At 36.6% G+C, this 13,696-nt stretch overlaps 1 protein-coding gene across 1 annotated transcript in view; it reads right to left on the bottom strand.

Annotated features, from left to right (window-relative positions):
- MYO16 (myosin XVI) overlaps positions 1-13,696 on the bottom strand; it is a 278,529-nt gene that overhangs the window by 185,454 nt on the left and 79,379 nt on the right. The window contains exons 7-8 of the mRNA XM_062575533.1: positions 4,171-4,246; positions 2,807-2,960 (exon numbers count right to left, since the gene is read on the bottom strand). Of these exons, the coding sequence (XP_062431517.1) occupies positions 2,807-2,960; positions 4,171-4,246 (230 nt within the window). The remainder of the gene's footprint in view (positions 1-2,806; positions 2,961-4,170; positions 4,247-13,696) is intronic.

The following is a 13,696-nucleotide window of genomic DNA, read 5'->3' on the forward strand; positions in this document are numbered from 1 at the left end:
ATTCTTCCAGAAATCAATACTGTAATTTAATCTAGAACCAAAATTAGGTTTTGTTGACACAGTACAAGCTATTCACAATTGTTTGTTCATCATTATTGAGTCCTCTTTTGAATATTGTTTTCTTCTGCTTTAGGAGTTTAGCAGCTACAGTCAAATCTCGCTACAACACATAGTTATATCAAGTCTTGTAAAACTATCACCTCAGGCTAAACATACTTCCTTGTATCAGGAGAGTAAAAATCAAACCTTTGCTTACTCCTAAATCAAAAAGGAGAACATAAAATGTAGTCAACTACATTATCCATTTACTGTGGATACAATACAGACTAAAGGAAGAGCAAATGTAGGCTTTTATTATGTGGTCCTCTTTGTGGTACTAAAAAAAATCTGTCTGGTATGCAAGTATAGCACAAAGAGATTCATCTTCATCCTAGTGTATTTCATGACTCTCTAATGGCTACTTTAATAAAGCATGAGAAATGGAATTCTTTGCTTTTTACATTGACTATTGAAAGGTAGGAATTTATTTGAACTTAGTCATCCAGGTGCCTCCATAATTAGCTGAGAAAAATAGGCACTCTAGAGGATAGATCATTCAATATAACTTAAGTGGATGTCAGGTTTTGTTTTTCAGTGTTGAACAAGCTTACTACTACAGAGCTGAGGAGACTTGTTTGAAAATTTGATTTTCAGGTGACTATAAAGTAAGATTAGGTATATTGCTTCTAAACAAACTGGAAATATATGGACATTGTATGGATTATCCACAGTTTTCCACATTTTCCACATAGTCACAACTGGGTCATGAACAGGCCAAAGGCACCAATTTTCTGCCTTCTAAGAGCTCTTCCATGTCAGAGAAATTGCTAGCAAGGTCTTTGATACTTCAAGCCTACCATAGCCTTGTATTTTCCCTTCATGGATTTGCAATGGAGCACTGCTGAAGTCAGTGTGCTGAGTAAAACAGACCTTTAGTTTGACCTATTTCTGCATTCTCACATAGGCTGCTTGAGCACAACCAAATCAGCTACAACTGCATGCTTGGGACTAAACTGCCAACAGATCCTACAGAGGATGCTCAGTCAATTTCCACACATAAATTTGTTCCCTTCATTTTCCCATTCAAGAGACTTTCCTTTTCTAAGACTTCTGATGAAGTTCATGACTCACAGCAGCTTTGTATTATTGACATCTGAAGGGTAACTGTTTAGAAACTTCACAAAAAGTAGCTCTCCTCATTTACATTTCAGGAAGGAAAGGGTAAGGAGAGAAGATTCTTAGGGCACTTCTACTGTGCCCCAATCATTTATTTCACAAGTTGATGGGTTTGAACGTAAAGAATAGTCTCTAGTGCAAAGTTCCAGAATATGAGACACTGGAAATGAATCTAATGGTCAAGAGCAACAAAGCAGCTACCAATGTCTCTACAACCTTTAAGAATAACTCATTTGATAGGTATCATTATAATGTCACATGCGATTCTACTTCTGATATTTGACTGTTTAGTAATAATGATAAATTGGTTTTCTTTATGTCTGGGAATGTAAAGCCTTGGTTTTACATCTTAAAATTCAAACTTCTGACTTATCTTGAGACTGTGGACAAACACATAATTTTCAAGAGCATGACTCAGGATATTCAAACAGTAGATTAGACTAGAAGGCTGTTTATTTCATAAACAATTAAAAAGCATAAGAAATTAATAATTTCATAAGCAATTATGTCCAAAATCCAGGTATGCACATTAGTGTGACTACCAATCACTCAGCTGAAACAATATTCTGGGTGCACAAATATGCATGAAATATGCAAATATTACTATATATAAATATATCCTATGGAGTTCTGAATTCAATGGATTAACCATTTCATGACAATTACTAATTTCTTCCAGATTTTAATGTATTGCAGATACTCTTCATAGACCATAAATTGTGACTATTATGAAATAAAAGAAAGTACATGTTCTCCATCTCTCCATAAATAATCTGTTTTTTTGTTTGTTTTTTGTTTGTTTTTGTTTTGTTTAATTTGCTTCTGAAGTATGCTTTGGTGGTCAACACAGAAAAATTAATGACAATATTTCACAAGCTTACACAGCCAACATGTTTCAATTACACAGCAACTGCATACTATACGAAGAAATTATCTTCACCCTTTAAAATTCTCACAGACCATAATATCTGGAAATGAGAATGTAAGAAACCAATCTGTCCTGCACTACCATAAAACTACTGTTACTACTTCATATGCAGCTTCCTCTTCTGTTGACATACCACAACAGTCTTAAGATTTGTAAAAATATAGGAAAAGGTCAAAATTTAAAGATTACGATACAAATGGACTCTATATTCAATTCAATACTGAAATCTAAGATCACGCTGCTGAATTCTGCTTGATTCCACCTGAACTTTACACAGTACAAATCTAACTATGAATCTGTAACAGTCTGGAGCTGTATCATTTTATCTGTTATTGCTTCTATTATTTTTAGTTTAGGACTTGTCCGTGCTTCTCTCATCAACAATGGTAGTTTTACTAAGTTATTCCTAGCTACCTTGTGATGATTGGGTCTCGAGTATTAACCTGTAATAATTCTGCTAAGGCAGCCCTGGTTATTTTTACTGGCAATTACAACAATGTATTATATTGTTCATAGTTTGTATGTATAAAATTGAAGTTGACAAAAATGCAAACACAAAAGACTATTCAGAAAATTTCCAAAATGGAAGACTTCTGTGACCCATCAAACAGAATTCAAACAATAATCTGCCTCAGTTTGTCACTTTTAACAAGAAACACTTACAGTTTATTGGACAGCGTGGGCAGATCGTGGATGATCTCTTCATATGGTTCTTCTTGAGATAAAGTAGAAATAGATAAAGGATCTTTCATTTTTTCCTCCCAGACAATTTCCGCCTTTAGAAGCATTTCCTCAATAAACTCGGAAGCTGCAATATCTAAGACATTGGAATAGCAAGATATGACACCAAAGAAAATAGTGCAGAAAAACTCCTTTCGATTCAAATCTCTAGATTACATTAAGCAGCTGTCTGATAACCATTTTGTTAAAATGGAAAGAATTGCTCTAATATTGAACATAAAATAATAGTTGAAATTACTAGGGAACAAAGCAAAGGCAAGGTACGTTAAGTATGAAATTAAGTTATCATTTACAAAACTTCAAAACTCACATATACTTATTGCACACACACAAGTGATAAAATCTGTTTCCATACAGTTAACTTGACTGTGTTAAATACATGTGGACCGTTCTCAGTTTGGTCCGCAGTCTTTTACCCAAATACAAATTGGCATCTGTCTAACCACAAAGAACTTTCCTGAGGTTGTGTTGTGCAGTTTCATAGAAGAGTATTTTTAGATGACACATTATTTTGAAACAAAACATATTTTAGTTTTTTACACAAAGAGATTTTCTCCTCCTAATCGGACAGAAACATTGTTCAATCTTCTGCATTCCTAGGTTCCTTCTTCACTTTATCCTAGGCCTGGAAAGTTGCATAAGCATCTGTTTTTCTCTCCAACCGATCTAGCATCACTGATGTTAGTTGTGCTTTGATTATCGGAGGCCAGATGATAGTCCATGATTCTATTTCCTTTAAAGCTGGTGCTTAAGTTCTCTTTCACTTTGCGAACTAAGAAGATGCATTCTACTACGTGAACAGTGCATATTAAATTTGAAAATTGAATGTTGAATTTGTGTTTATTTAGCAGCTACAGGGATTCTGATTTATAGCTGCATGCAGCCATGTGATATCATCAGTCAAGACAGGGAGGGGAAAATTAGACAAAAGTCATCAAAAAAGTGTAAATGCAGCTACTGCAAATGCACTGAAGAACCCACGAGGGAGAAAAAACAACTGAGAGTAAATGAGGAGTAAAATTGTAAGTAAATGCCATCATTTAGTAGGACATCTTGTGTGATTATGACTAGCAGTTCTCAACACCATACAAAAATCATATAAGGACATGTTCATATGTGTATGTAACTGTCTACATTATATACACTGTGCATATATATTTATGTTACATATATACACATACATATGTGCATGTGTGCACTTGTATGTGTGACGAAGCAAACAAGAAGGAAAGAAGACAGTCTTACAACAATCAGTGCATGCAAAATGTGTTTGGATTTTCACCAACCTGAAGGCTTTTCATTATTGCAGTTAAGAAGATTGGGATTTGCCCAGCGCGTCAAAAGCAGCTTCACCAGATTTGTCTAAAAATGGGCAAAAATAGAAGTTTTTGAACAGGCAAAAGTAGGACAGAAGTACCGCAGTCATCATTCAGTTTATTCTCTCTCCTGCATTGGTTGGAATCATATAATAAACTACAAGAGATACCTCCAAAATTCCAGCTGCTGCAGCTACTACACACAGGTACTGTACAATTCACAACAGGCACAGTAATATCCAGTTTTCCAATGATTTCACTGTATCCTCAGCATATCTTACTCCCCAGAAGTCTTCCTCCACCCTCACAGATGCAAACAGATCCATATCAACACAGAAAAAATTAGCCCTTCATCATCATCATGTCTTAGATCATAAACATTTCTTTACACCTAACTAATTCACCAAATGTGTAGTATCATTGCCAAAGGGGATTGATTCACAGCCACTATGGACAGAAATCTGTCTCTGTAGCTAGTAGAAATTGGGACATCTATCTTACGTTTACCAAATCTATTTAATCTATTAGCGATGGCAGCAATTAAATAGTAGTATATCATCAATGACAAAATGTAACATATTTTTCAATTCCTGCAAGAATGCTGCAAGCAACTGTTTTAGCAAGCTTTTCTATTACTGCACTGAAGTCTCTTGAGATATTCTCCATCAAAGACTGCAGCAATGCCTACTTTGATAAATTCTTTGGTCAGAAAAAAGTAAGAAAATGAAAAAAAAAAGAAAAAACACATTTAGAATGTGAGCTGAAAACTAAACAAAAGGAAAAAAATGTTTTTGCACTTTGCAAAATATACTAAAGAAAACAGAATTTACAATATAAATGTGATTACATTTGGACATTTGGATTACATTTGGACACCGCAGGGAAAGCGAGGATGAGCACAGCGGAAAATAAGCTGTGAGACAAAGAAAGGATTCTTCAGAGCAAAAGAAGAGAGTAAAAGAAAAATGGGACATGGATTGGAAAGCAGTAGGGATTGGATAGCAATTTGGCACGAAAACAAGAAGACAGTTTAAATAAATAAATAAATGCTATGAATGAAGGAAAACACTGCAAAATAAATATAAAAATTCAATATGAATTCAATAGACAGGAGGCAATTTATCCAAAAACACCACACAAAGCAAGCACTATTTAAATACAGAACCAACCCCCCAAAAAAACCCAACCACCCTCTAGTGACATAAAACAGAAAATATGTTGCAGATTTCTATAAAAGTAAGAAAGATCTTGAGTTCCTCAGCTTGTTAATGCAGACTTTCCATTCTGGCAATAACAGCAGAGAATTCAGCAGACTGTGGAAGTGGGGAGGAAGCCATGACGGCTTTATTTCCAAATCCAATTAGCCCTGCTTTCAACTTAGAAGCCTCAGCACATATATCTCTGTTTTTTCATTATGAAAAAAAATAGAACATGCTTATTCATTGAGCAGACTAACTCAGCAGCAATTGCATAATCTTGTTAACAGCAGCTCTGAAAAGTGGCAGTAGTTGCATCAAAGCAGGTTTTTCAGTACTCTTTCCATTTAGTAACAATAGAGAGGTTTTTGGGTAACCGAAGTCTTAGATTTATGCCACAAGAGGTCTCCTCCATGCTGTAATGTCAATGCTTCCTGCTGTCAAAGAAATAATTCAAGCTGGAAATCCTGGATGAACATCACCAAGACTAAGATATTCAGGTCACTGCTAATTTCAGTTACCTGCTCTTGTATACAGGAGTCTGTCTATGTCAGTTTTAAACTCAATTTGTTTACATGTTTTAGAAGTCAGTTAAAATCCAGCTGTCACGTATCTTCAGAACTGTGCCTAACAATGGAAATGTTTCTAAAACAATTACAGCAAATTACTGCTATACATAGGCATTTAAATTGTAGAAACAGCTACTAATAAAGCAGATACGACTATTTCAAGAGAAATTATAGTATCTAATGTAGCATTGTAGATCCTAAGGATAAAATGCCGGAAAACTGTTAATGTGCAAAGAAGATATATTTTAATTCTTATTTTCCAGTGTTCTCTTTGCCAGTCAGTATACACAAAGGAATGAATACGGGATGGCTCATGTGCAGAAATATAGTAATAGCAATTATTTAAAACATACGCTTACAAAATGTCACTTATCCTGCTTCTCCCCTATCCCCCTAATTATTAGTCAGTGTCCAGGAAACCTCTTAGACTCTTCTTTTTTCTTTTCAAGACTTATTTCTGAGTAATCTCCTTCACAAAATACAAACCTTTGCTGTACAAATAAAGCACAGCTCTATCTCCACCGTCTAGGTGTTCTGTCCAAATTACAATTTTTCCCTCTCTCTCTAACACCTCTTCCCAGATGTCTTGCCCTCCGACCATTGAGAATGCTGCTGCAAGGAGTATTTCGCTATCTCACTTCTTTAATCTGAAAGTCCTTTACACTGTCCACTGGTTTCTTCTTTTCTCTGCAAAGTATATACCTCTTCTCCTCATTTTTAAAAGGCTTCCAGAGATGCTCCTTGTCTTACTTATTCCCATTTTATCAGCATTCAGACTCCAGTTCCAACCTCACATCATCAGTTTGCGACAATGGCCTTCATTAATGCATTTGAAAATTATTATTTCTGTGCTTTTTTCCAAGTGATTTCTCACACTAATAAGAAATTCTTCATAACATCTGCAAAATTACATTGTTAATCTCCATTCACAACTAGTTCTGATGTGGTGCTTACAAAGCAGAGAAGCAGTTTGGTCACTACCGTTCTGAAGCTAATGCAGAGAAAATCCCAGCTTCTTCATGCCTGAGATGATAACAAATCTGTTGATACATACGTAAGCTGGAATTATACAGGATGACTTGATAATATCTATTACAGGAATAAAGTTGGAAAGCTACTATAAAGCCTACTTGAGGTTTCTTTCCAAGTTTTCTCCAGCTTCTTATAGAAGAGGTATTATTTATAGTAGCATAGGATCTGTGTTTATGTTTTAGGGGAAGCTTCAGAAACCTTGATATTTGCATGGATATATGTTAATGTCATAGTTAATCAAAAATGAAACATCTCTTATAGCAACTGAAAACCATACTGAAACATTGTTCTGATTCTTTAGTAGATTTTCCTGTTAGGAATGAATGAAACTCATGGCTCTGGTGCATAATGAAAGTCAACTACATAAACAGACTCCCTCCTTCTCTCTTCTCCCAAATATAAAACCCTCAGCACACAAATCAATCATCAAATTAATGAGACAAGGAATAAGCCTCTGAAAGGTAGTGTTTTTCCCACGACAGCTAATATGAATGCTGTTTTCTCACAGGCTTTAGGTTCTCATTGCCTTCACTGCCTCTCAGCAGCTCCTGTGGACCCATTAGAGCCCCCTCCAAGGGAGCTGGCTTGGCTGCTGCTGGCAGTGTGCCCACATGAGGCTCCTCAGCATGGACAACCTGCCCAGGCGCTTCCTTGGCAGTCTTGGACAAGACCTGTAGCCTGGTTCTTTGCTATCTGCTCTCTGTCTCTTTTCTGCAGAGCAGCCTCTGAGACGCCACTATTTATAGTGCAGCCTTTTAGACCTGAGCTCTGAACTCCAGCGGATTTGGAGCCATCTCACAAGCAGCTTGGCTCTCTGCCGCCAAGCTGGGGGCTGTGGTCCTCGACTGTGGGTCAATTTTAAAGGTACACTAGGGTGGTCACATTTAAAATAACGGTTTCACTGCTGACATAATTATCTCTAGAGGCAGAATACAGAAATAGACATATAATGGTTTTTACCCTAAAGGGAAAAGTGTCCTCTCTCAGTCCTTGGTATGCAAAGCACTCATCTATTTTCATTGCTTCGGTCATGGCTTATCTTTCCATATTAGCAAAACAGCAAAAGCTAATGTGATAAAAGAAGTGGTAAACAGATACTCAGTATCATTTACCATAGAAAAACAGCACAGCTGGAATCATGTTAGTCTCCAAAATTTTACTGTCCATTAATATCTTCATTGCTATGGTAACACAGGCCTTTTGTTTGAAAGTTGCCAGTGTCAGAGGAGAAAAAAATATATTAAGTAAGGCAGTATTTCAACAGTGATTGTACTCTACAGTCATAAAGTTCAGTCAAATTTAACTTCCCTAAATTCCTTTCCAGCATCATCACATACACTTTAACATAGCAGAGGTCATCTATGACTTTTCCAAAGCAGACCATTTTTTCCTCCATCTGAATCAATCTGTTAGTAAATATTTACAAATTTGAATATTTATGGACACAAGAAATTCTTGATGAAAGGTGTTAAGAAAGATTATAATAATCACACCTTCACATTAATCAGATTAAAGAAAAGCTTTGTGCATGTGTGTGTGTGTGTGTGCGCGCACATTTGCAAATGCTCAGTGTTGAGCTAAACAAGACAGAAAACACGATCAGATGTGCAAACAGACTACTACGGTAAAACCAACAGAACTGTATTTTCCCCCAAATAGCAAGTGATTAAAATCATTATTTTCCTGAGTTTGATCTAAATTTAAGAAGATGCTAATCTGAGCTTTTCTTTTAGAGAAGTCAACTTGGCATGTTATTGTTCTGACTGGGAAATCAAATTGCCGGGAGAACCCAGTCAAGACTAATCAATGTTTTATTAGCCATATACTAGTCTTTCAACAACTGTAATAAGAGGTAGAGGGAAACAGAGAAACTATTTTTTGAAAAAAACATAGAAGGCTCTTTCTGTCATCCTTATGAAAAATTCATCCAGCAACTAGCCTTGGAAAAAGCTCAGTGTGAAAGAGCTTTGACAGAATTATCAGTAGCTAATTTCTATCTGCTTGGACTAGTTATACCATGCAGGTATAGTGAACACTGACCTGAGTTTGTGAGACGACTTCCTACAGGAGGTGTCTTCCTTTCTCTCTCTTTTCTTTTTTCTTTTTTTTTTTTTTTTTTTGGTTGGTAAAAAAGAAAACTCTACGTCAGCATATAAATTTCCTTGCACCCAAATGTCATATCTCACTCTGAGATGTGCATTTATGGAAGGATCAGATGAGCACCCTCTAATAATGTAGATAAGGACACACAAACTCTGCTTCACATTTGCACACTGGCTGGAGATAAAGAGCTCACACTGTTAAAAAATACAGCCTTCCTACTGCAAACTTAAGCTTTAGTCCTCAAAGGAAATGTTACAAGGAAATGAAATGTGACCCACACTAATGGCAGCAATGTTTATAATCTAAGGAAATAGAAATATATATACATATATGAACAAAGAAAACACTGACAGGAGGAAGACTGGAGCTGAACCACTCTTTAAAGCTAATGAATTAGGGAGTGCAATACCGAAACCAAAAAGCTATAGGAGAAAAAAAGCTGCATAAATAGGTAAACTACTCAAGGCACATTACACAGCCTTCAAATACAATTCCACTCTGCCAAAATTAAAGGGAGATGAGTAAATTCCATCGCACATAAAGGTTTAGCTAAGAAAGTCAAGTACAGTTTCATAAACCACAGGCTTAGGTGCACAAATGTTGGCCAGCTGACAGACTGTGAGGCCTGTTGCCACAGATAAGATGACACTGCAGTGGCAGCATAGGAAATATGAGATGAGCAGTAGTGATTGAAATTCCTCAGGAATCTCCCTATACACTTGAGGCTGCAAAGGCAGCTTCAAGCTGCTCTTAAGCCACATGTTTTACTGCTAGTGATGTAGCTCAAGAGCAAAATGAATGCTTGTGAAAAATGTCTCCCTTTCCTTTCCTTTCCGGTCTAGTATTTTCTTCTGAAGCAGTTTACAGGATGCTACATCTGTGCCAGCACCTGCAAAGGATGAGCTGCAGGCTCAGGCTGAGCTTTGCACTCTCGAATTACTATCCAAACCTTAGTGCCACTAGCTCACAGCATTTTTCCCTTCTCTGTGACTGGGGAGATACCTGCCAGATCTGCAAATTCAGAGACCTGGAGGTTTTATGCTAATGGACTGGTGTGCATAGCAATGAATATGTATCATCTAATTTGCATGCACTTGCAACAGTAAATTCCTTCTATCCCTCACTCTTCTTCCTTGTCAAACCCAGCACTTCTCTCCATACCTCTCTTTCTAAGTCAGACATTACCTTGCCTCTTTGTGATCTGGTTCACCATCAAATTTTTGTTCATTTCTGCCACCCCGTTCTTGATTCCTCAAGCCCTCTCTCCCTATTCCCTATATCTTGTTAAATTGCTAAATCCTCCCAGCTCTCTACATGTACTTCCATCTATCTCCCTAACCTTCTATCTTTTTCTTGGTGCCATCACTCCTTTTTTGAGTCAAATCCTTTTTTCCTTTCCTTCCTGATATCCTTACTTCAGTCCTTGACTAAAAGCTCCTTACTCAGCTCCTGCATCAGCATCCCATCTGCTGCCACTATTCAGATTCCCACTCCACTTTCTCTGGATGTGGTCCCATATTCTTATCAAGACTGAAACACAGCCATATAATAATAGTACACAAGTGGATTGACAGCCTTAGATGAAAATTAGTATTACCTCGGAACACAAATCTCATGATATTGTGTGACATATAATGAAATTCCCAAGCATTATTTTAATCTTTAAGCTGTTTAATCTTTAAGGTGTTTATTCACAGGTGAACAATAGGCAGAACACATGAAATAACACTGGTTATACCAAAATTATAAGTGGTCTAGAAGCTTCATCACTGAGTAAGATAGCTTACATCTGCATTCACAATAACATGTTTCCAGTTGCTTTTAAGTATGCTAAACTTAACTTCACTAGGCTAGAAGATTGGGTATTTATCTCCCTGTGTGATTTTTGCTAGCCACTTTGCTAGGATTGCTGCATGTATGTGCTCGTGTTTCAACTTCTAAAAAAATAGATAGATGAATCAACCAAAAATGAAAATATGGGAAAATATATTGCTCAATCCTGAGGAGCTCTTCTACTATAAGCTCCAATGTTTGCATGATTTGAAGTCTTCATATTAGGCAGAAGACAAATTTATGTGGGTTGAGGATATTCTTTTGTTGTCACTTTGGAAAACTGTCAAAATTTAGCCAAGTTTCAAACCTCTGAAGCCAAGTTAAAAGCCATCACATGTTTATAAGAGAGCTTTAAGATAACAGATAAATCAAAGATCTCACCTTTGTTAGCATAATCTACTGTTGGCCTAAATGTTAGTCTAACTAGTATCAGTGTCTGTTAGATAGATGAAAACTTGGATATCTCAAAAATTTGCAACAAAACGAAACAAAAAAAAAGATCAGGGAAGTAGTCTAGATGATGATGATGATGAATTCTGTGGTGAAATTTCTGTAACTTCAGACTAGCCAGACTAGCCATATTCAACAGATATGTGTAAATCCCGAGCAGCAGTATCTTTCAGAGGCTAAGCAGCATTTCCTCCGCAATTGCAGGTCTGATCTATGGTACTGCTCCAGACACAGGAAATGACATCTGAAGCTTGTTACAGATCTCCTCTTCTTAATACAGAAGAGAGGAGGAAGGTATTTTTCCTGTTTGAGAAGATTTTAACAACCTGCAATCAGCAAAGTGGAACAGATAGGAAAAGGAGGTCAAGGGAACAAGACTAGCAATAGAGAAGAAAGAGTAGAGCGGAAAAATAGAACAGAGCATGGATAAAATGCTGAGATTTGGAATTATCAACATAAGTGAAGTGTAAGAGAAGAAGAAGAGAGATTTGGCAAGGAGCCAGGCCATAGGTAGGGGCAGACTAAACAAAGAGAATTAAAGAGTGACACGGTGAGGAAAACAACCCACTGAGATTCAACAAGGGAGGACAGGATTTTGAGTTAAGTGGGAAAAAGGGATAAAGTGTAACAGAAGGGCAGGGAGGTTGGCATGAAGCCAAAGTAGAGGAGTGAAAAAGCTGAGATGAGAAATGAGAAGGAGGGAGAGGAGGAGGGACAGAGGCTGGCTGTGCAAGGAATTAGGATTGGCATAAGAAGCCTAAGGAAGGGATATGAAGCCAGGTAAATGAATAGGATAGTAATGTTAAAGTGGGACTACACTAAAGGCGAGAATGGAACAGACTGGAGAAAATGGAACGAGCAAGGTTACATGCAGGAGGAATGAACTGAAAAGACTGTTTATATACAGAACTTGGAATGGTCCCCAAGCATCACCACTACCTTTCTCTTAGTATGTTTAACATATATTGCCTACATATATACCTTTTCTGCCTCTGGAATAGTTCATACAAAGGACAACATTGTACGTTTTTAGCTATCTTAAGAAGTGAGTAAGGTCAGTTAAGTTTTTCTTCAGCATTTGAGCCAGGTAGCTGGAAGACTGATAACCTAAATTGTTTCTTTTCAGTCTCCCTAGGAAATTAGAGAAAAATAAGGCAGAATAGATATCACATGATGAGGAGGATGATTAAAGATGCTTGTGAGTCATGTGCATAGAAGTTCTATATGAATACCACACAGAGAAATCTGAAATCTGGCACTTCCCAGAGTCTGTCTGTTTGTACTGTCTTATTAGCTCTCTTTTTCACATATGCCTTTGGTATTTTATATAAACACATATATGTTTATGACACAAAGTTATTATAGTTGGCATTTCAAAGAAAATTAAATTTATATTGATCAATGAGATACTGCAATTGTCAAGCAGAATATATAATGCAGTTCATGTACATCTCAGTTAACAACATATATATATATAAAACATATATATAAACACTGGATTTTTTTTTTTTTTTTTTTTTTTTTTTTTTTTTTTTTTTTGGTGAACTGTGGTTGCCCCTTCTGTTTATGAAGCTCAGGCTTGTAAATCTATTTTCTTATCATTTGGTATTGTGTGAATCTAGCTTCTCCTGCTTTAGTATTCTGTATCCACAATTAGCATTCAAAGGATTTATAGAAATCACCTGAATATATTGAGAGTGAAAGAAAGATATCACAGGCAGAAATCCCAAAGTGCTCCCTCTGCTTCAGGGAAATGAGTGTAATTTGATCTGAAGGGAAATGCTGCTGTTCTACCTGAGCATCATCATGCATGCCAAAGAAGAACAAAAAGACTAAAGAAAAGAGGATGAGATGTATCTGGATAAAACATTCTCTGAAGGATTTTCTGACCATAAATGAAATATTCCAACTGCGTGGCAGGGAAAATATGTATCCCCTGAGTGACTCTATTGTATTCCTTTTGAAATACTGAACAAGCATAACCTTCTTTAGGCTCTTCTCAGTGAAAACATTTGTGGAATGTGTTTGCTTAAGTCTAGAAACTGAATTCAAAGGAACTGCTATGACAATGGCCAAACTTGAATGAGATTTAGTATGACTTCTTACACTGAGTTTGGGTATCTCATTTAAGTTGAAGCATGATTCTGAATTTTCAATCTAGTTGTAAGAATGCACTTAGAGAAAATGAAATTAAACTACAGTCCATTACCGAGCCAAATAACTAGTGTGTCTGGGTAACGAGGAGCACATTAGACCATGCAGTACCTAGGTGTGTTCTTGCAGACATAGCGTCTCTTCTGAAAGAGTCTGAAA

This window comes from Rhea pennata, chromosome 1 (genome assembly GCF_028389875.1).
Source record: "Rhea pennata isolate bPtePen1 chromosome 1, bPtePen1.pri, whole genome shotgun sequence".
In the NCBI taxonomy this organism is placed as follows: Eukaryota; Metazoa; Chordata; class Aves; order Rheiformes; family Rheidae; genus Rhea; species Rhea pennata.